The sequence below is a fragment of the Propithecus coquereli genome, unplaced genomic scaffold (genome assembly GCF_000956105.1).
Source record: "Propithecus coquereli isolate 6110/MARCELLA unplaced genomic scaffold, Pcoq_1.0 Scaffold165, whole genome shotgun sequence".
In the NCBI taxonomy this organism is placed as follows: Eukaryota; Metazoa; Chordata; class Mammalia; order Primates; family Indriidae; genus Propithecus; species Propithecus coquereli.
The window spans coordinates 1,212,070-1,236,096 of NW_012141080.1; the positions used below are offsets into that span (position 1 = coordinate 1,212,070).

Sequence of the window (24,027 nt, forward strand, 5' to 3'; positions counted from 1 at the left end):
GACAAGAAGGAAATGGACTAAAATTGATCTCATTAAATAGGTAAAAGCTTTCTGCAGAACTCAGCCAATACCATATTCTACAGCTACTGACTTGTCAAATACTCTTTGTGGTGCAGCACAGTCCATTTTATCCTTTAGCTTTGTAGGATTTCTTGCTCTATGATGTTTAATTTCAGAGTAAATTGTCAGGTGTGTTTTATAAGGGCTAGATGTTAATTGTTCATAAGAAGTCAATACATAATTGCTACCATGAGCTCTGGGGGAAAAAAAAGAAGTAAATAAATAAGGTCTAACATATAAAAAAAAAAAACAAAAACAAGAACAAGCATTTTAAATATTCTATTTAAAATTAGGTAAATACAAGAATAAAGAGCTAAGAGTTGAAAGTGGGGAGAGCTAAGATAGGAGATCACAGTCTTTCATTATAAACCTGGTAGTGTTCTGACTTTAAAAACTATGTGCATGCATTAACTGGATAAAAAAGGAGGGGAAGAGATTGAATCCATGTGCCTGCCAGGACATATGGTATCCATATGAGTATAAGAGTATGTTCTGAAGATTCATTCCTATTCTACTCTGCTGTGCTTCACTACAAAAAAGTTACCTGGTGTAGAGACAGATTTGTTTTAATCCCCTCAAATACAATTTGCATAGAATATCTTGAGTCATTCTGTTAAGGTCTTTAAGAAAAGACCTTTGAAACAATGTTCTTTTCCAAGATGATATGGTCTTACAAAGCATTTCAGTAATTTTTAACTAGTTGAAAATAGGTAAACATGTCCTAAAAGTTCTGCATTTATTAAGAGCTCTTATTAAGCCATATAAATGGGTTGGGATCTGAACCTCAGGGTTCAAGGTTGCCCAAAGAATGCTGAGTAGCAATAACAAACCCTGATTTAAGAAGTTAAATGCATAAGTTGTTTTTAAAACTAAAAAGATCTTCATTTAAAGACCTTAGCATAACTTTTCTGGAATAGTTGAATCTTATGTTGTACCATTTTTTAAAACACAGATCTAAATCCTAAAGGCTATTTATCGGGTATTAAAGATGTAAATCAAAGAAATAAATTTAAAATGTATCTCTTAATGGGGGTAATAACCAATCCCAGTGAGACTTTTCTGAGCCTATAAGATAAATGGGAGATTCAAGGATTGGGTAGGAGAAAAGCAACAATTCATCATAGGAAGTCCTTAAGAATCACAGCTCATACTAACAATAAATGCAATGAGTTGTTTTTTAAAACTGAAGTGTCAATTTTTAAAACTGTAAGTATTAACTATATTTCTAGTTTTATTTTCTAGAGTGACAGGTTTGTACTTCACATTCTCTGCAGAAATGTAAATGAAAATCTTTTTCTAAAAAAATTCAACTAACCATTACTAATTAAGAAAAATAATTATAAAATAGTATATAATGTTTTGTGACTTAGAAATGAGTAGTTTACTGACTTGAATATAAATTATTGATATAAGAACATACTTCCTGTTTCACTTTAGCATTTTTACATTTAAAGCAATTTTAGCACCTAGACCTTGGCTTCTAAATATCATTCTTTCCTAAAAGTAAATAGAGCTCTTTGGAAAAGTGGTTGATTCCAGGGCTGGGATTGGAAAAGTAAAAAGTGAGCCTTGGGGACTTCCAGGTTTTGGCCTCAGATGTAAAGAGCTTGGAAATCATCACCCCTATCCTCACAAAAAGAAAAAAGCTGAACAAACCGAAAATCAACAACTCTTCTTACATCCATCAGAGAACTGGAGTCACAACACAGACCTCTGCCCCCAAAATTGGAGATACAGGTAAATACAAAGAGAACACTGTTTTGGTTACTGAAAACTACAAAACATTGTTCAAAGAGATTAAAGATACAAATGAATTGCAAGACATTCTGTGTTCACAGACTGGAAGACTTAATATTGTTATGGTATCAAAGTACAGACCTCTACTCAAAGTGATGTACAGGTAGATTCAGGGCAATCCTATCAAAATCCCAGTGGTGCTTTTTATAGAAATAGAAAAATCTGTCCTAAAATTCATATAGTATCTCAAGGAACCCCAAATGGCCAAAACAAGTTTGAACAGGGTTGGAGGTTTCACACTTCCTGATTTCAAATCTTATTACAAAACTACAATAATCAAAACAGCATTGTACTGGCATAAAGATAAATGTATCAACCAACAGAACAGAATAAAAAGCCCAGAAATAAACTTTAGCATATATGATCAAATTATTTTCAACAAGGGTGCCAAGATCATTCAGTGGGGAAAGGACAGTCTTTTCAACAAATGGCTCTGAAAAAACTGGATATCCACAAGCAAAAGAATTAAGTTGGACTTGGACCCTTACCTAACACCACATACAAAAATTAACTCAAAATGGATCAAAGACCTAAATGTGAGACTTAAAACTATAAAATGTTTAGAAGAAAGCATAGGAAAAAAACTTTATGACACTGAATTTGGCAATGATTTACTGGATATGACAGTAAAAGCACAGACAACAAAAGAAAAAACAGATAAAGTGGACTACATCAAAATTTAAAACTTTTGTACATCAAAGGACACAAATCAGTAGAGTGAAAAGGCAACCCATGGAATGGGAGAGAATATCTGTAAGTCATCTATCTCATAAGAGGTTAATATTCAGGATATATAATGAACCCCTACAACTCAACAACATAAAACAAACAGCCTAATTAATAAATGGGTAAAAGACTTGAACAGACATTTCTCCAAAGAAGATACACAAATGGCCAATCAGCACACGGAAAGATGATCAACACCACTAATCATTAGGTAAACGAAAATCAAAATCAAAATGAGATACTGCTTCATACGCACAAGAGCGGCTACTATCAAAAACAAAAAACAGAAGATCACAAGGTTGGCGAGGATGTCGGAATATTGGAACCCTGTGTACTGTTGGTGGGAATGTAATTATGATATAGCTGCTGGGAAAAACAATAAGCCCATTCCTCAAAAAATTAAAAATAGAATTGTCATATGATCCAGCAATTCCACTTCTGGATATATATTGTAAAAGAACTGAAAACAAGGCCTCAAAGAGGTATTTGTTCACTTACATTCACAGCAGCATTATTCACAATAGCCAAAAAGTAGAAGCAATTCAAGTGCCCATCAACAGATGAATGCACAAACAAAATATGGTACATACATATGATGAAATGTTATTCAACCTTAAAAAGGAAAGAAATTCTGACACATGCTACAATGTGAATGAACCGTGAAGACACTGTGCTAAGTGAAATAACAGCCAGACATAAAAAGATAAATATCATATGATTCCACTTACATGAGGTACCTAGAGTAGTCTAATTCACAGACACAAAAAAGTGAATGGTGGTTGCCTGGGACTAAGGAATGGGGAGTTATTACTGAATAGGTATAGACGTTCAATTTGGGATGATGAAAAAGTTCCTTAATGGCACTGAACTATTTGCTTAAAAATGGTTAAAATGTCACCATCAGATTGGTATTAACTGATCAACACACAAATGCACATATAAGAATAACATCTATTGGATGTCGGGCAGGGAGGAGGGGGGAGTAGGGGATGGGTATATGCATACACAAAGAGTGCGATGTGCACCATCTAGGGGATGGACACGCTTGAATCTCGGACTTGGGGGGGGGGGGGGGCAGGGGCAACATACGTAACCTAAACATCTGTATCCCCATAATATGCTGAAATAAAAAAAAAATGGTTAAAATGGCAAATTTTATGTTATTTATATTTTACCACAATAAAAAAGATGGTGTATGGGTTGGGTTGTTTTAGAACTTGTATGCTGCTGGTACAATAGTAAAACAAAAAAAACAGTAGGGTTTAAAAACAAGCTGTGCAAAATTAAGATATTGCTTGTTTGCACTGGTGGCAAAGAAACTTAAAATAAGTTTGTAATTATTCCCAGCTAGTAGAAAATTACTTTCTTTTTTCACCAAGTATTTATTGAGCACATGGGAGGCACTGGGTCAGAAGCTGGGAATGCACATTGTATAGCAGGCACACATCTAGGAGTTTGGGAGCATGCAAATACATTCAGAGCTCTAGAGGCCAGGTGCTCCTACAGACACAAAATCACATGATGCTCTGGTAAAGTTTAGGCATTATGAGATTTATTTTAAAACTTCTAGCTGGATCCAAAATGTTTATTCTTTGTGATTCTGACATTTTGCATTCCTGAAGCTGTAATTCTTCTTTACAGAAGCTACTCATGGTGCTTTTCCTGACTGTTCTTAAACTATTTCAGAATGGCATTTCAATGATTTTTGGTCTACTTTCCTAGAGGCCTCCCAAGCTTACTAAAACTATTTGTGGGGCACAAAACCCCAACTATTAAAACTACCTTGCAGTATTAATCAACATGGTAGCAATTTAGAAAGTGGCACAATTATTGTGGGCAAGAAGGCTAAATATCTCTATTTAGTTTGGTTGAAATTTAACTTCAGTAAAAAAGAAGCAGAACAATCTTTACTCTGTGGATCACAAGACAAACTCGAGATAGTAACTCTCTCGGGAAATGAAAGTTTGTGAAATTCAAAAGGGTTGTAGCCTTTTAAGTCCTTTTAGAAAAATTATAAATCATGTTTCCTGACACCGGGCTGACCTGAATGAACCCCCTCCTCCTTCCCTTCTTGATGGGCATTTATATTCACCCTCTTCCTCTCTAGCCTTTCCAAGCTCTCACCCTCTACTGGTTCCTTTTTCTTTGCCTTTAAAATACATTTCCTTAATCTTGTAAGATCTTTAGTTAAAGGGGATGTCTTCCCTTTTAGATATTCTCACTTTCTTGTCACTATCAAACTTCTCAAATAGGCTAACATAGTCAAAATCTTGCTTCTACAGAAACTGTTCTATTTCTATTTTACCAAAAACCATGCCCGTTTCTTGGTTGTTAACCTTAACTATGTTATTCTATTTATCCTAGTGATTACTACCACCTACTTTTAAATTTCTCTTTCCTTGACTCCCACAACTAAAATTTCCCTTTCCATGGCTTCCACAACTAAACTCTTGTAAACCTTTTAACTCTCAACCACTCCTGTTCCCTGCAATTCCTTCAACAAGCCTCTTTCCAACCCTTAATTGTGAGCATTCCCCAGGGCTTGGTCTTTGGAGTCATACTCTGCTATTCACACGCTCTTTAAGAGGGCTCAACCATTTTCACAAGCTCCAACTATAGCTTTTCAAGCGGGATGACACTAAAATTTAGACTCAGTTCAAGACTTAGTTCCAAATTTATATCCTCTTACTGGAAACTGCTTGAAATGCCTGGCTGTTGTTTCAAATTCAGCATATGCTAAGAATTATATATTTTTGGAGGTAGCCTAACAGTTAAACTTTGGCTTCTCTTCACCTAGTTAAATTCTAGCCTAACAGTTAAACTTTGACTTTTCTTCACCTGATCAAATTCTACTGTTCCTTCAGTTCAATCATCATTTTCTCAGGAAAACATTTCCTGACTTTCCAATTAGCCAATGTCCACATACCTCTCTTTCACAGCACTTTCATAGCTATAATTTACCATTTATTTTGTGATTCTCTTATGGCTATCTCCTCCACTACACGGTGAGCTCCCTATCAGAGCAGGATCATGTCTTTTAGGAGTGGGAGGTGAGGGGTATGATAATCACATCCTCAGCACCGACAACTAGTTTCTGTCACATAGTAAATAACAATTATTCACAATTTATCAAGGAAATGAACAAAAGTACTCTAAATTTTTCCTAGGTGATGAGTCCCCATCAATCCCATGTCCATCTCCTTTGCTACTAGTCCACTGTAGCCCAAGTCTTTGAGGTTTCATTACAATAGCAGCTTTCTCAATTAGCTTCTTCGAATTCTGCTCACCACAATCCATAGTGCCACAAGAGTAATTTCCCTAGTTTGTCATCACATTCTCCTACCCAAAAATCTGTAGAGAACTCCTATTTTCCTCAAAAATAAACGTAAGTTAACACAGACATTTCAATAAAGGGCCCTATTTACCAAGAACAATGATGTCAACTGCTTGGGGCAGCCCTTCCCACTAGCCATGCCTTTGAAAAACACTTTTTGTTGACTCTCCTTTATTCTAAGTTCCTTGCAGATTACCAACAATAATATTAACTTGGAAATGTTACTATTAATTGTATCACAAATGCCTAATATTAATTAAGTTTTGTTAGCAATACATTTATAAACCACCTCAGAGTGTGCTTCTTACAAGGTATGATTAATATTATTATTTATAACATTCTTATCAATTAGTTTCAGACAGTTTCATTTTATAAACCTGTCCGTCAACTCTAATGATAGGAGTGCAAAAAGCTTATTGGAGGGGGAAATTCTAATGATCACAGATTAAAAAATTCTAAGTAAAATTATAACAAGTCAAGTTTAGCTATCTAAAATAACAGATGAACACTGTTTCAACATCAGAAAAATCTATTAATGTTATACACGCCATTAAGAAACTGCAAGTTTGTTTTTCAAGGGATTGCCTGTGCACAACATAAAATTAACAAAACATATGTAAAAATAAGGAAAAAAATGTAACCACAGACATGTTGCTATGCTATGATACTAAACTTCATGAAATAACATTATGTTATTTCACAATGAAGTGGCTTAGTTTCTCTTCATTATTTAAATCCAATCATTTAAACTGGGTTATCTAATGGTAAGTATAATGCTTTTATTCCAGATAGATTATTCACATCATTTATAGTAAGAGCTACAGGAAAAGAAATATTAACAAACTTTTGAAAGATTATTTTCAAAAGTTGTAACACTTCTAAGTGATTTCATCTCAGCTCCATAATTTTATGAATGTTTCAATATAAAGAACTTCTTGGCCGGGCACGGTGGCTCATGCCTGTAATCCTAGCACTCTGGGAGGCCGAGGCAGGCAGATTGTTTGAGCTCAGGAGTTCAAAACCAGCCTGAGCAAGAGCGAGACCCCATCTCTACTAAAAATAGAAAGAAATTAATTGGACAACTAAAAATATATAGAAAAAATTAGCCAGGCATGGTGGCGCATGCCTGTAGTCCCAGCTACTCGGGAGGCTGAGGCAGAAGGATTGCTTGGGCCCAGGAGTTTTAGGTTGCTGTGAGCTAGGCTGATGCCACAGCACTCACTCTAGCCCGGGCAACACAGTGAGACTCTGTCTCAAAAAAAAAAAAAAGAACTTCTTGACTGAAAAACTATATCCTTGAAGTTAGAATATCTCTGGGTTAGAGATAGACAGGTGTACAAACAGGCAGGCCAGTACCACACTACTAGAATAAATACTACTAGTAAATACTACTAGTAAATAACGACCCAAGAATCTTTCCGAGAGGGGAAACTATCAAATTTTCCTGCTAAATTTAGTACTTCGGGGAGTAAAATTGATCATACAGTTCATTATTAAATACAATTTAAAAACAAATAAATAAACTCCTTGGTAGTTACACTCCTTGAACTTTACAGAAATAACTGTCCTCACACCACATCTAAACTCAAAAAAAGGAAGACAATTTAACCACAAACTTTTAGAATTCCAATTTGGGTTTTCAAAAAGAACTAACCAAGAACTTCAACTGTTCTGTGTTTGATATCTAGTGTTATATTAAATCCACTGACATCAGGCAATTTGACAAACATCAAAATGAAGGAAAAAGAGTATAAGGATGACGTAGGGGCACATAAATACAGAACATGTGTTATAATACAATGGTACTGAACAATTACCCTGGATAAAAGTTTCAAGCCAATACACAGATCAAGGCCCTGAAGCTAAGCCAAACTGTAAAGGTACTTCACAACAGAAACTCTCAATTGTTAAGTTTAGCATTGATGTAAAGAGCCTAACCCAAAGTATCACATCAAATTCAAGTCTGCATACAAATATCAAGTTAGCTAATGATACATTAATGGGAATAGTTCATTTACATCATCTAAAAAACAATTTAAAAGCACTTGTTCATAAATTGTCCCAAACCTTGAATAGAAGAGCCATAATTCTTTCTTCCATGTAACTGTAAATTGACATCAGATAATCGGCCAACTCCCACAGGACATCCTGATCAGTAGTGGAGTTTTTTACAGCCCGTAGAAAGCTCTACATTAAGTGAGATCTACCATATCTCACTTAATCTTTACTTAACCTTACAACTGCTCATTTTTACAGATAAGGAAACTAAAGCTTAACAAACGGACTTGCACAAAGTCATGTAGCTTCTACAGTCTTCTGACTCAAAGAAAAAAAATTAGATATAATGCTTATCCTCAGTTAAACACTTTACTTCATCAACAGACAAAATATCAGTAGCACAATGGGCCTATCAGCCTGAACAAGCACTAAACTACTAAATCAGGTTACACGATATTTAGAATTGGATATTAAGAGTCCACTTCAATGAGTAAGAGTTTGCTCAGCAATTATTCAATTTGCTAGGAGAAAATAAAAAAGACAAATAAACACTAAATAACTGTAGAGCATCACCACTTTAAGTATGTGCAAAATGACCAAATTTTGCCATAAAAACTATCCATACACTATTTCTAGAATAACTTCCTTCAGTACAGACAGCAAAAATTCACTTCGGCTGAATTTCTTGTTTTCTTTGTGATGTATTCTACAGTGTTGCAAGGAAAGAAATTAGCCATTTGGGGTAAAACACTGTGAACTAAAATAGAATCTTATGGTGTATTCCCTCCCCCCCACTGGCTGACTGAATGGACCCCCTCTTGGCCAACGGGATACCCTAAAACTGAGTTGCTGGCCATGAGAAAGGAGATCAGACATGCCTCATCAAGTCCCCCTCCCTTCTTGGAGATGCCCTTTGTAACTCATTAACAGGCCTAAGGCTATGCAAGACAAACCTGTATGTCCTCAATTTACACAACAAATATATGGCCAGTAGCTCCTCTCTGATTAACAGATTTCCTATCTTAATTTAAAACATTCCAAGCCTTTAGACAAACCTTCATTTCTTTAACAAATTACAAGTCAAAGAGTCTTTAAACCCACCTTTAAACCCACTTTGAGATGTCCCACCTTTTCGGGCCAAACTAATGTATGCCTTCCATGTATTGATTTATGACTTTACGTGGAACTCCTGTCTCCCTGAAAAGCATAAAACCAAACTAACCCAGCCACAGCCAGTCCTCTAGGCTTCTTGGGCGTAGCTCTGGGCCATGGTCCTCAAATTTGGCTCAGAATAAACTACTTTAAATTATTTTACAGAATTTGGCTTTTTTTCCATTGACAACACTATATTATACAAATATATTTATTTGCCTCAACAAGAAGCATCATTTCACAAGTATTCTAGTTTGAAATCTAACCACACAATAAAGGAAAAATAAGCCAGGACCTCATGTTCTAAATGCCCTTCTGGCAAAAAGCAGTCATTACCAATGCCAATAGCATTTTAACATATATCCCAATCATATTAAACTGGCTCTTAGAAAACCTTCAGTTAACAGCCATTTTTTTTTTTTTTTTCAAAACCGAAACCCCAACCCGGCAACCAAGGTGGAAGGCAAGGGCAAAAGCAAAACCACCCGCAACCTCCAAACCCTGGGCCCAAACCAATCCCAAAAACCAAGGTCCGAAACCAAAAAAAAAAAGCAACGAAAAACAAAAAAAAAACAACTCCAAGCAATAACAAGGCAAACGAAATAATTAAAAATTAACCACAAAAAAAAACGAACCCCCAAATAACCAAAGAAGAAAAAAAAAGGAATTTTTAAAAAAGTAAACTAAATAGTTTAAAGGGTAGACAACATTCTATATAGGCTATAATATTTATAACTAAATTATTAAACAATTGTTTTGGGTGATGGAGGATATTGGCTCAGAATAACAATTATTCTGCCTTCTTGCTACATTCTATTATAATTAATTTAGATACTAAATCTATTACCTCAATGTAATCCACAAATCACTGTCAAATGGCATTGTTAAATTCTCATGAAAAACAGCTAAAAGTCCAATATAAATCAATTCAAATTGCCATGCCACGCTTCAGGGTCTGCCATTCAGGAGAAAGCTCGATTTCCCAAGCTTGATATTATCTTGAATCATCTAAAATTTCTTTTTTTTAATGTTACAGCTCTTTTAGAATTTGTCTAGGCCAGGTGTGGTGGCTCATGCCTGAAATCCCAGCACTCTAGGAGGCTGGGGCAGGAGGATTGCTTGAGCTCAGGAGTTTGAGACCAGCTTGAGCAGGAGTGAGATCCCTTCTCTACTAAAAAGAGAGAAATTGGCTGGATAACTAAAAAATAGAAAAAATTAGCTGGGCTTGCTGGTGCACGCCCATAGTCCCAGCTACTCCAGAGACTGAGGCAGGAGGATCACTTAAACCCACGGCACTTGGCCTGGGACAGAGCGAGACCGTCTCAAAAAAAAAAAAAAATTGTCTAGCAGGGTTTCTGATCCTCACTGGAAGACGCCTTAAAAAAAAATTCCTTTTAGGTTACTGTGGTGTTACAATACACACATACAGGTTTTTGTCCACAGTTCTAGACTCGCAACTCCCAGAACCCTTTTTATAGTATGTTGGGTGTGTTAGCCTCAGGAAACAATCTCTGACCTTCACCTGCCCCCACCTTCTGAGGGTCAAAAGACCCTCATTCCAGAGGGGGTCCAGTCCCATACCCTAAGGCTAATCACATTTCCACAGTTGCCCTTAAAAACCCAAGGGCACAGAGCTCAGAGAACTGAACACCAGAAGGATCCTAGAGGATGGTACACTTAAGGAGGGCATGGAAGCTCTGCTCCCCTTCCCCATACCTAGCCTGCCTTACACATCTCTTCATCTGTATCCTTTGCAATATCCTTTACAATAAACCGGTAAGTGTGAGTGTGTTTCACTGAGTTCTGTGAGCCACTCCAGCAAATTAATCAAACCCACAGAGGGGCTCGTGGAAACCCCATCTTGAAACCAGTCAGTCAGAAGTTCCAGAGGCCCAGACTTGCAACTGGCATCTGACTGTTATCTCTCCTATCTACTGCACAGGGTTATCAAGAGCTGGAAATGAGACAGATAAAAAGGGCTCCATAAACTAAATGCTGGACAGCAAGTTCACTCAGAATTAAACATTTAGAAAGAAAGTTGTTAGACCACCACTCAGTTTTTAAAAATCAAAAATATTTAGTGAGTTCCTCTTGACATTTACACTTGGTTCCACACTTCCTCTATTTTGAGAGAGTTAAGAAAAGTTTTTTCAGAACGCATTATTTCATATGAAACAAAATTCCTAGGTTACCTTTTTCACACCAAATAATAATCTTGTTTAATTAACCCATACAGTGAATGTTCAGGAAATATTTTACACATGAGTGAGTAAAAGCAAAAGATAATCTACACTGGTTCCCTTCCTTTGGTCTTGGAGACAGATAAGTCAAATGAGAGGCTGGCAAAAAAAAATTTCAGGAAGACTCCCATGGTCAGAGCCCTATCCTAAAATGACTAATTCCTCCCATCTCCCAGCTCTTAACAGTAGGGTTCAAGATAATACAAAAGGAAACAATGAAATTGCTGGAAAGGCAGATATTATTTACTCAAAATATGAGCAAGATGAACAATTACATTGAACCACATGAAAATGCTACTTTTGTAAGTCAAATATGAAATATTAGGAATTTCTTATGGTTCAATGTATAATAATAAAAACAACAAAGCAGGAAATAATGTTTAAAGGAAAGCTGGTGGGGGGAGAGGAGTAGAGGGCTGTGCAGAGAGAGGCAAGGGTACTGAGCAATATTTTGGTGCAGCAAATCCCCAAATCATTAAACGTAAATCTTTTCTCTTGGCCAAGCGTGGTGGCTCACGCCTGTGATCCTACCACTCTGGGAGGCCAAGGCGGGAGGATCACTTGAGCCCAGGAGTTTGAGGTTGCTGTGAGCTAGGCTGACGCCAAGGCACTACTCAGGGCAACAGAGTGAGAATTGGTATTAAAAAAATAAAAAAGAATCTTTTCTCTAACAACTAATATTTATATATAAACCCTGTAAAAAGCTGGAACTCACCAGAAGCCCACACCACTAAACTATGTATTTGTGGGTGTGGGACAGCAAGGTTGTACAGAGAGCTGGTGGGAAGCAAGGCTGGAAGGCAGGCTGAGAATGTATGCTAAAGAATGGGAATGTGTTTCCACAAGAGGAAGGAAACCACACCAATTTCTTCTGACTTCTGCCTTCAGTACCCTAATTTCACCTATTTCAGATATATTAATACTTTCAATTTGAAAATAAAATATACTAACAGTATAAATTCTTAAAACTTCTTATAATGATAATTAAAAAAACCTACCTCAAGACACATTAAAAGCTTTTATCTGCACACATAATAAACAGGTCCTAATAAATATACCAAACTCAAAGTTTTAATATGAAAGTGTGGAATTTAAACTGTTTCAAAACTAACTCTGCTGCCTAATTACCTCTGAAAGAAGGCTTACATACTGAAAATATTTTGCACCGTCCCTAATGTATAGCTAAGTTTAGTATTATACCTTCATATTATAACTGTTTCATAGGACAAAGACACGTTCCTTAACAAGGTAAGAGCAAAAGGCCTTACATATTATTTCCCCTCTGAAAAGTTACCGCCATTTGAGAAAATTTCAGTGGTTTTTACATTTACTTGATTTTACACAGGATAAAAAGATACAATCAACGTTTTCTGTTTCTCAGCTGATAAAATAGCTATGTTCTTACTCATTCCACTCTACAGAGGGAGGATCTGTTTTAAATAACACAGTTTTCAGAATATAAGAACTATTTTTTCTCCCTCTTATATGTGAGAATCGAGTTTTCCTTCAATAGGCAGCCTATTTCAAATTCAGGCCAAAAGAACATTTGGTAGAACTAAATTCATTTACCCACAGTATTTGCCCCTTTGCACTCCACCATCTCCAAGTGTGCACATTTAAATACCTGGTAAAGACTATACAAATGTTTTTGATCTTATTCCAGAGTTTTCTTGAAGGAGCTTTGGAAGGATTATATAAAAGGTGTGGAGCATTACAGTTCATTTCATATTTCTCTTAAGACAGTGAACATAATAAAGCATTATCTTCGACAATTTCACCTGCAGCAACGAAAGGGAAAGGCCATTCGTAGATAAGAAAATTGAAGGTTTAAGAGATTAATTTGTCCAAGGTCACATACATGGTAAGTGATCTAGGATTTGAATACAGGACTATAAAACTGTAGCTCCTAAATCCATTCCATTTTTCCATTTACCACACTGCTGTCTTTGTCCAAGGTCACATACGTGGTAAGTGATCTAGGATTTGAATACAGGACTATAAAACTGTAGCTCCTAAATCCATTCCATTTTTCCATTTACCACACTGCTGTCCTTATCACCTGTTCCACATGACCACAGGACCTTATCTCTTCTGATTTTTATTTCATATAGAATAGATGTGTGCTCAGTAAATGGTTACTATGATTTGAATGTGTCCCCCAAAGTTAATGTGCTGCAAACTTAATCCTTAATGCAACAATGTTGAAGTGGGACCTTAGAGAGGTGATTAGGTTATGAAAGCTCTGTCCTCAAAAACTGACTAATCCCCTTATCAGGGGTAGGGTCCTGATAAAAGGATGAGTTTCACCCCGTCCTTGTGCACATGCTCGCTCCCCACACTTTCTTGCCCTTCCACCACAAAATGTCCTTACAAAATGGACTAAGACAATGGCATTAATTAACAGATAGCAGATTTTGTTCATGATTAAAACACACCTACTATTCAAAGCAATCTAGAGATTCAATGCAATCCCTATCAAAATACCAATGACATTCTCTGCAGAAATAGAAAAAAAAAAAATCCTAAAATTTGTATGGAACCACAAAAGACCCCAAATAGCCAAACCAATCCTGAGCAAAAAGCTGGAGGCACCACACTTATAGATCTCAAAATATACTACACAAAGCTGTAATAACCAAAACAGCATGGAACTGGCATAAAAACATACACACACACCAATGGAACAGAATAGAGAGCACAGAAATTAATCCACATACAGAGCCAACTGGTTTGTTTGTTTGTTTGTTTGTTTGTTTGTTTTGTAGAGACATGGTCTGGCTACATTGTCCAGGCTGGTCTCAAACTCCTGGCCTCAGGCAATCCTCCTGCCTCGGCCTCCCAAAGTGCAGGCATAATAGGCATTAGCCACCATGCCCAGTCTCAACTAATATTTGACAAATGTGCCAAGAACATTCATTGGAAAAGGACAGTCTCTTCAATAAATGGTGCTTTGCCAGGCATGGTGGCAGGAGGATCACTTGAGGCCAGGAGCTCAAAACCAGCCTGGACAATATACAAATCTCTTCTCTACGGGAAAAAAAAAAATTAACTGGGCATATGATGACACCACTGCACTCTAGCTCAGGCAACAGTGCAAGATGCTGTCTCAAAAAAAAAAAAAAAAAAGCTGGGCATGGGGGCATGCACCCATAGTCCCAGCTATTCAGGAGGCTGAGGCACGAGGATCATGGACTGGAGCCCAGGAGTTTGAAGTTGCAGTGAGCTATCATGATGCCACTACACTCCAGCTTAGGTGACAGAGTGAGATCTTGTCTCAAAAAAAAAAAAAAAAGAAAGAAATAATAAATGCCAGTGAGGATGTGGAGAAGGGAATTCTTATAACACTGTTGGTGGGAATGTAAACTAGTACAGCCACCATGGAGAACAAACAGTATGGAGGTTCCTCAAAAACCACAAATAGAACTTACCATATGAGCCACAGCAATCTCACTGCTGGGCATTCATCCAAAGGAAAGGAAATCATTATATCAAAGAGACATCTACACCCCCATGTTTATTGTAACACTATTCACAATAGCCAAGATAGGGAATCAACGTAGGTGTCCAACAACAGATGAATGAGTAAAGAAAATGTGGTGTATATAGATGGTGAAACAATATTCAGCCATAAAAAAGAATGAAATCCTGTCATTTCCAGCAACACGGATGGACGGAACTGGAGGACATTATGTTACATGAAATAAGCCAGGAACAGAAACTTAAACACTGCATGTTCTCATTCATATGTGGGAGCTAAAAAAGTTGATCTCATAGAAGTAAAAAATAGAACAAAAAAAATAAAAAATAGGACAGAAGATACTAGAGGCTGGGAAGGGTAAGGGGGAGGCAGAGATTTGTTAAAGGATACAAAATTACAGCTAGATATAAAAAATAAGTTCTAGTGTTCTATACAATTGTAGGATGACTATAGCCAACAATAATATATGATTGGCTATAGTTTCAAATAACTAGGAGGATACCAAATGTGCCCAATATAAAGAGATGATGAATATGCTAGTTACATTGATCTGATCACCATTATATATATTGAAATGAGAAAAGAAAAATAGTTCAAAGCAGTCTGAGCTGTGTGAAACACTGCAAAATTTATCAGGCTCAGAGACACATGAGTAACGGACTTCAGTCAAACAGACAAAACCCCCACCACACCCCACAATTGTTTAAAGGCATTTTCTTCCTGATTAGCTGCCCTTCCATTACCTTCAAGTTCTTGGAATGTGAGATAAAAAGAACAATGTTTAGCCAATCAATAGCTTATGTTATTTTAATGTAAATTCTTGGCAAACAACTTTGAAACTTCCTCTTCTTTTCCTTTAAAAATCCACTTGTAACTGCTGCTAAAGGGAATAGTATGTTCAGGGCAACTTGAATCTATGCTCCAGGCTGCAGTCCTCAAACTTGGCTCAAGTAAATTCTACTTATATTAACTTTGCTTCAGCTTATTCCTTTCAGGTCAACAGAAACATCACTATGCACTCCATAAATATGTGCAATTATTATGTACCAATTTAAATAGATAAAAAATAAATTAATGAAACTCTGTTACATCCCCATCTCTGTCCCTGAAGTTACTGCCCACTTCATGTTGCTTATCACATTACAAAGCTCATCTGGCCAGTGTAGGAATTTGGGGGCTTCTGTTAAGTGGCTTGCAAGCTGTCTTCCCAGTTTAAACTGAAATTACAAATGAAACCTTCCCAGGTACCAGAGCATTTTAGAACATATTCTTTTGCTTTCATTTTTTAAAACTTGGATTTCAATTGATTTAGAACTTATATCTGGATGGCCCAAGTGCAGTGGTGTTTACAACTCATTGATCACAACCAGTTACAGATTGCTTTGTCCCCTCTCCAGTCCCACTGCTTCACTTGACTAGCCTTTAAAAAAAAAAAAAAAAGAACTTATATCCACATCCTCCGGTTAATTTTACTCACCTATCATTTATTTCACTTCATCATTTATCCTAAGATTTTAAATATGTACCACTTATTATTTTTTAAAAGAACACAAAAACATTTTAAGAGTTTGTTCTATTTTATTAACGTAAGTTTATAGATCCAGGAATTCGAGCCAGCACTCATTTTCACTATGATTCCCCTATAGAGAGTTATAAGTGTTATTACAGCCTATTTAAATAGGAGAATTTATAGGTACTATAAATACCACACATTCGGTCTAACAAAATTTTCTGACTTCAGTAAAATTATTAAAGCTGAATGAATATGGATGCCTGGTTTCCTTAATTCATTGTTTTTAGATTCCAGTCCACACTTCTTGTTCCTCCACACTCTATTTTAATGCAGATACAAGGGCTAGTACTGGCACAGTTCTGAGCGCCATCACTTGAGATTCTTTCTTATGTTTCAAATTTATCTAACACAACCAAATAAAGATGAGTCATTTACTGACTTCCAGTTTTATCAGAGCATTGTTCTTCTCAATTTGAAGAAGCTAAAGCACCCCTTACAACTCATAAATTAGGCATACTGAAGATGAGATCCATCCATTAACAAGATTAGGAGGCATTTTAAAGTAGCTAAATTAAGAATTTCATTATATGAACCACCAATTTAAGAAGAATAAAAAGTACTGAAGCACTTTTTCTGATCCTTCCAACCACTTCCTCTACCATATGCCTATAGCATTTAATTTATTTCTCTTATGGCACTTACTACTTTAAAACTTGTATTACAGTTTTTAGTAAAGATATCTTTTTCTTCTACATCAGTGCTGTCCAATAGAAGTATAACGTGAGCCACATACTTCTACTAGACTTCTGTAATTTTATGTTTTCGAGTAGTCACATTTTTTTTAAAAAGTAAAATTGATTTTAATAATGTGTTTTATTTAACCCAATCCATTCAAATTATCACTTAAACATGCAATCAAAATAAAAATTGAACTCCTGAGCTCAAACAATTTGCCCGCCTCGGCCTCCCAGAGAGCTAGGATTACAGGCGTGAGCCAAAGCACCTGGCCACTGATAGGGTTTTGACATGAGTCTGCCAGCAACTGGTTTATTATGGTCTTGGTGCAGTCAAACCTCTCTGGTAATGATAATCTGTATTTGCAGCCGCTCCCCAGCACTAGCATCACCGCCTCATCTCCACCTCAGATCAGCAGACATTAGATTCTCGTAAGGAGCACGAAACCTAGTTTCCTCACATGCACAGCAGCTTACAGTAGGGTTTGTGCTCCTGTGAGAATCTAATGCCCCCACTGATCTGACAGGAGGTGGAGCTTATGTGGTGATGGAAGCGATGGGGAGTGGCTGTAAGTACAGATGAAGCTGTGCTGGCTTGCCCACTGCTAACCTCCTGCTGTGCGTCCTGGTTCCTATCAGGTCAGGGACTGGTACCAGTTCAAGGCCAGTGGTTTGGGGACAGCAGCCTTAAGGTATGGAGGGAGGGGGAATGAGCTATCTTATAGCTGGACCCACGTGCTTTCAAATCTTGGTTCCACTACTTACAAGCCCTGAGGCAAGTTATTTAGTCTCAGTTTCCTCACTAAAAATAATACAGCTCACACAGGATTAAATGAGATAATGCCTAGGGCTAGTCCCCAAGGACAGGGCACATGGCAAACTCTCATGAAATGCTACCTATTATTATTTGTATCCTCTAACACTGAGCACAGTGTCTCGTACATAGTAGGATTCAAAAAATGTTTGCTGAAGGAAGAAAAATTAATTTGCATGTCAGCCTATAAGCCATTTTAATTGCTTCTTTTCAAAATATACAAATATGTCATATAAACAGGAGAATCTTTTGGGATTGTTGCTGACTAAATTTGTTTTGAACACATCAGGAGAAAAGAGAAATGCAGCATTTTATCTTTTGGACTGTTAAAAGTATTTTATTTCCTTCTACGGAATAATGGATTATTAAGCAACTATATACTGTAAAGCACTCTCATCAAGAGACTTCTTAAAACGTATTTGCTGTAAATGACAATGCTATTTTACAGGTAACTCTCAATTATCTCCAATATCTCAATATTTTTTATCTTAGGTTGGGATAAAACCACATCCCATTTCTGGACTTTACTTGGAGATCCAGTCAGGGTTGTATATAAGACCCTTCATAAGCTGGACTCTGAAAAATTCTCAAACTTTATACTTCAGTCAACATAGCCCCCTTATAATACCTCAAAGTATCTCCCCTTTTCACCTATGCTTATGACTCTCTTGCACATCTTGTATTCCCACAGATCACAAAATCATGAAGCACCAGAGCTGGAAGAATTTTAAGAGATAATCTAGTCTTAGTGTTTTCCAAAGCGTGTACCACTACGGGTACACAAGATGATTTCAGATGGTATGCATTGGTACTGTGTATTTTAATGGTCATATATTTAGTTTAATATATATTAGAAAAGTACAACTAGCACATCAAACTCATGGATTCATCTATATCTTTACTTAGGGCAGGGATAAAGTAGACAGTCCCCACCTAGGAAAAATAAAGTGACAGAATTTTTAAGCTAAGTATAGCAGAGCTGGGTTCCATCCAAATCTAAATCCTAATTTTGATTTCACTGCCCTAAAATAATTTACTGTCTGTAAGACATCAAATGATTGACATCATCTTTTATAATGGCTTCTTGATCACAACAATCTCATTTATCAAGCCAACTGTAAGCAATGGTGGCATCTTAAAGTACTAGTGTCCTTCCACAATAATAAGTGCATAATAGATCAATGATGACTTGATTATGTGGTTATATTGCTTCCAACCACTGAGAGAGAGCATAGGAGGAAATTCCATATTGGCTCAAACAAAAAAATCATAATATATCCCAAAGCCAAACAATGTTTGAATTAATTGCTGTTCGTACTATTCTTATCACTAGTGCCCTCCATGAATGAATATGGAATCAGGATATGGTACACATATTATCCTAGAAACTATAAATATATATAAATATGTACAGAGAATATATACAGGGCACAACTCATACAGGTTAGATAATAGAGTTCTTGGAAGTTGTACTATTACCAAACTTCTCATTTCTCATTTAATGTATGAGGACTGTGACTCAGAGCAATAAAATGACTTGCCCACAGTCATTAGTTGGGTAATGACAGTGTCAGCTCTAGTCCCAGTTCACTTTTTGTGCTGCTCCATGCATTCAATACAAATAGCACGGAAATATAACTAAACGCTTCCATTGTACTAGTACAAATCCTGCTTAAGGTGAGTTGGGATTTGAAAGTCTTTACATTAAGTAGAAATTCTGTTCACAATGGACTCAGACTAGTAATTAAATTAGCTTTGTCCAATAACGCTGGTCTGTCTGCCTGAGAAATCTATAATACTTCAAGATATAGGAGATGTTGCCACTCAATTGTTCGTGATAGTGAGAAAAAAAAAAGGATTCTAATTTTAGGTGATCCTTCCCATTTTGTGTCCATTTATAAACCTGTGGCATTCTCAACAGTCACATACTAATTTCCCCAGCTGCAACCACCCACAGTAGATTGGAAAGAGTATGGTTTTTGAAGTCAGAGGACTTGCTGAATACCAGCTCTACCACTTAGGATATAATGTCAGAGAAGTTACTTTAGCTCTCTGAGCCTATTTCTCAGCTAAAATAGTAACATTATGCACCTCACAGGACTACTAGGAGTATTAAATGAGATAATGGACATAATGTGGTCCACTATCTCAGGTATATATAGTTAAGTGAAAGGTCAGGAACAGAGTAACAAATATGTACACCTATGAGTTTGAAAGTGAGTTTATGGTTTGTAATACTGAAATATTAATTCCTGTTCAATATATAAAATAGTCTATCTTAACTAAACATTTACAAAGCATTCACTCTGTGCATAGCTTAGATAGTGGCCCACAAATTTATAATTTGAAACTGATATATCAAGAGAAGGCATCAAGAAATTCAGAAAAAATATTTCATGATGCATTTAAATACTAAAAAATAACATTTAGGTTCTAGTTTTGGTTTTTTTAGTAATTACCACAGACATATACTGAAGTATTTGAGTGAAATGACATAGTATCTGGGATGTGCTTTAAAATATGCCACTCTCCCAACTCCTGTGCCCCAAAAATAAAAGGGTGGGGATAGTTGAAGCTGAGTAAATAGACCCTGGGACTCATTACACCATACACTCTACTTCCGTGTAAGAAAAACTATGAACATCACAAATAAACTTCTAAGGAACCAAGCCAGGCACAGCGGCGCACAGCTGTAATCCCAGCACTTTGGTAGGTGGAACAGAGAGGATCACTTGGGCCATGAGTTCACAATCAACCTGGGCAACATAGTGAGACCATGTCTTTATAAAAAATTTAAAAATTAGCCAGGAGTACTGACGTGCCCCTGTAGTCCCAGCTATTCAGGAGGCTGAAGCGGGAGGATCACTTAAGCCCAGGAGTTTGAGGTTGCAGTGAGATATGATTCTAGCTAGCCCAGGTGACAGCAAGACCCTGTCTCAAAAAAAAAAAAAAAAAAAAAACAACAAAGAAACAAATAATCCTACTTACTGAACAGCAAATAAAAAATATATTCCATACATTTCTCTTCAAATGTGCCTAGCTAGTTTACTTCTTTGAGTTATGCCCTTTCAAACACATAAATTATATTTAATTAATTCTCAAACTAAGTGCAATAAAATTTCCTTTTGCTGCTTTTAGGGGAAAAAAAAGGTTTAAAAATAATTCCACTGAGGTACTGTTGTGCTATAAATAAATAAATAACAACCCCACCTCCTGAGAAATACATGCAGATGTTCATGGTACTCATCCTTTCAATATTTCTTTTTTCTTTTTTTTGAGACAGAGTCTCACTCTGTTGCCCAGGCTAGAGTGCCGTGGCATCAGCCTAGCTCACAGCAACTTCAAACTCCTGGGCTCAAGCAATTCTCCTGCCTCAGCCTCCCAGGTAGCTGGGACTACAGGCACGCGCCACTGTGCCCGGCTAATTTTTTCTATTTTTAGTTGTTTGGCTAATTTCTTTCTATTTTTAGTAGAGACGGGGTCTTGCTCTTGCTCACGCTAGTCTCGAACTCCTGAGCTCAAGCAATCCACCCGCCTCAGCCTCCCAGAGTGCTAGGATTACAGGCGTGAGCCACCGCACCAGCCGCCCTATCTCCAATTTACATGACACTTTTCTTCCTCTGGAACATAAAACCACCTCCTCTAAGTGGAGTTTTCCCAATGTCCCTAATGCACATGGAAAAAGAGACATGCACTCCTTGAACAGGCCACTTTTTGACACTTTCACTAATAATGTCCCGTTTGTGCCACAAACCAACAACGCGTTTGGTCACCAATATTAGGATCCTCGTTTGAGGAAACAACATCTATCATGTATCCTTGAAGACCAAACAGAGAATTCCAAAAAGTTTGACAGTGAAGAATCTTAGATGTATTTACTAGAGTAGATGAAGAACAAAGAATAACAAGGGATTATTCTTCTAGTCTTCGTGGTATAGATGAGAAGTCACGTAAGGCCTCACATTTCTGGTAGCTCTGGAAACTTCTTTTCTTTCTGTTTCCTGTTTATGTATGTCTTTTCCTTTTCTGAGTTACTTTTGTATAGAATACTAGAGCAAATGTCACAGTGGGAAAAAGGGGGAAGACTGCCAAGAGTAGCAAATTTCTACAAACCAGTGGTCTTCTCATAGTCTTGAACACCTGAGACACTTCTGATAATACAATTTCTCAAATGAAATAGTATCAAGGAGCAGCTTCATTCTACTTGTCAACCTTTGAGGCTAATTCTATATACCTACATCTTTAAAAAAAAAAAAAAGTATTACTACCACATTTGCTTTCAAACTCTGAGAACTGTCAAATATGCACTTATGTCTGCAGCATTAAATCTAGAGAAGAAATTATCAATATCACTTAACTGAATCACATCAAGCAACATCAAATCAAGATTTCATTAAGCGATATTGTTAATAATCTATTATAGAATTAGAGTTAAAAAAAATGTTAAAATCGTATTCAGACCTCAGAAAGCCAAGAGCCCACAACCCAATCACAAACACAGCTTCAAATGCTGCCCTAAGTTTTCAAGCTCTGGGGCTCCAAGTCAATGGGAGTTAATAGCTTAAACAAGAGGTTCACTACAAACTGAGCAAAGGAAGTGAAGGAAAGAAAAGCTTGCATTAGTTTCAGCACCAGTTAAATAAGAGAGATTTGCGAATTACAAAAGGATGGGGTAAAAGACAGTTAATTCTGCTGTTGACTACAATACACATCGGAATAGGACCCAAGTTACCTACCAAACAGTGTCTACTGCTAATAAACAGCAGATCATTCTTGAACAGCCTAAGTACGCCAACCATTTTTTTATGTTTAAATGAATTGCTACGAATTGTCCAAGTCGAAACTGATGGCAAAATCCTAAACTGGTCTCAGCGAGGAGCCACTCTGCATAGAGCATCACACAAAAGACAGGAGCAAACAGAAACACGCTCTGGGCCTTCGCGGATTGCGGCCAGGAGCCGAGGTCTGGTTCCAGACCCCCGAAACAAGGAGGGTAATAAGAGCCGGGGAAGGAAGGAAGGAAGGAAGGGGTGGGGGTGGGGATGGGGGTCCTCGTCCCTGAATGTACCAGAGAGTGAGGGGCAGGGAGGGAAGGAGCGAGTGCAGCGCAGAGGAAGCCAAGGAAGCAGCAGATCGGCGTCAGCGGCTTCCAAGGCCGGCGACACCCTCGGGCCCGCACCAGGCCTGGCCCTCCCGGTTCCGTCCCACCTCCTCACCTCCCTCACGTCCTGCAGGCACTCGAGCACCGCCAGGTTGTTGCTCCAGGTGTGCTTGGGACACACACGGGTCACGTCCTCCCTGCAGGACTCTTCCTCCGCCAGCTTCCAGCCCCCGCCAGCCCCGCCGGGCCCCGCTCCGCCCCGCCGGGCCGGAGGCCCACCCGCCGGGAAAGGCGGCTGCGGCGGCTGAGGCGGCTGCTGCTGCTGCTGCTGCTGCTGCTGCTGGAGGAGCTGCGATGACTGAGGCAGCTGGGGCAGCTGCTGACCCGCCGGGCCGCCGCCTCCAGCCTGCCCTACCAAGGACGCAAAGTTGGGCCCTTGGCCCTGGCCCTGGCCGTGGCCGCCCTGGCCCTGGAGTTTCTGGGCCCCGGTCGCGGCGAGCAGCAGCAGCTGCAGCACCGCCGACAAGCGGAACATCCTCCGTACACGTCCACACGCCGCCATCTTGGGTCCGCGGCGAGCTCGACGCACCCGCCGGCGCCGCGTATTTAAATGAGGGGCGGGGCCGCGGGGGGGGCCGGCGGGGCCCAGCCGAGCCCCTCCCAGGCAGGCGCGGACCCGCGAGCACAGAGCCGAGCGAGGGAGGAGGCCGCGTTCGGAAGGGCCCACGCCCTGGACCTGGCGGGCGGGAGAGCTGCACTCCTCACCTAAGGAGATAGTTGCTAGGCTCCTCCAAAAAAAGCAGAGTGGCTTTGTCTAATTCCCTTGGTTGTCGTCACAGAAAAAAAAAAAAGGAATTGCGGTTGCCACAACCAAGATGGCCGGTAGAATACGTCGCCGGTTCAATGGCTTGGAAAAAAAAACTTTATATGTAGAGGTGAACTTTACAGAACCAGGTGTATTCCGGAATCTAAGAGCCACTTCTTCAATCTCTCCCTCTTTCCTTCCACCCGCCTCAAAAGTCTTTCTTACCCAGAGAGCAGGGCAGCATCCAATAAAGGTTAAGAGCACAGGTTCGGGGT

At 38.2% G+C, this 24,027-nt stretch overlaps 1 protein-coding gene across 1 annotated transcript in view; it reads right to left on the bottom strand.

Annotated features, from left to right (window-relative positions):
• The window catches only part of GLG1 (golgi glycoprotein 1), a 132,195-nt gene extending 108,686 nt beyond the window's left edge, over positions 1–23,509 (bottom strand). Inside the window, exon 1 of the mRNA XM_012641511.1 lies at positions 23,063–23,509. Within this exon, the coding sequence (XP_012496965.1) occupies positions 23,063–23,509 (447 nt within the window). The remainder of the gene's footprint in view (positions 1–23,062) is intronic.
• Between the last annotated feature and the right edge of the window lie 518 nt (positions 23,510–24,027).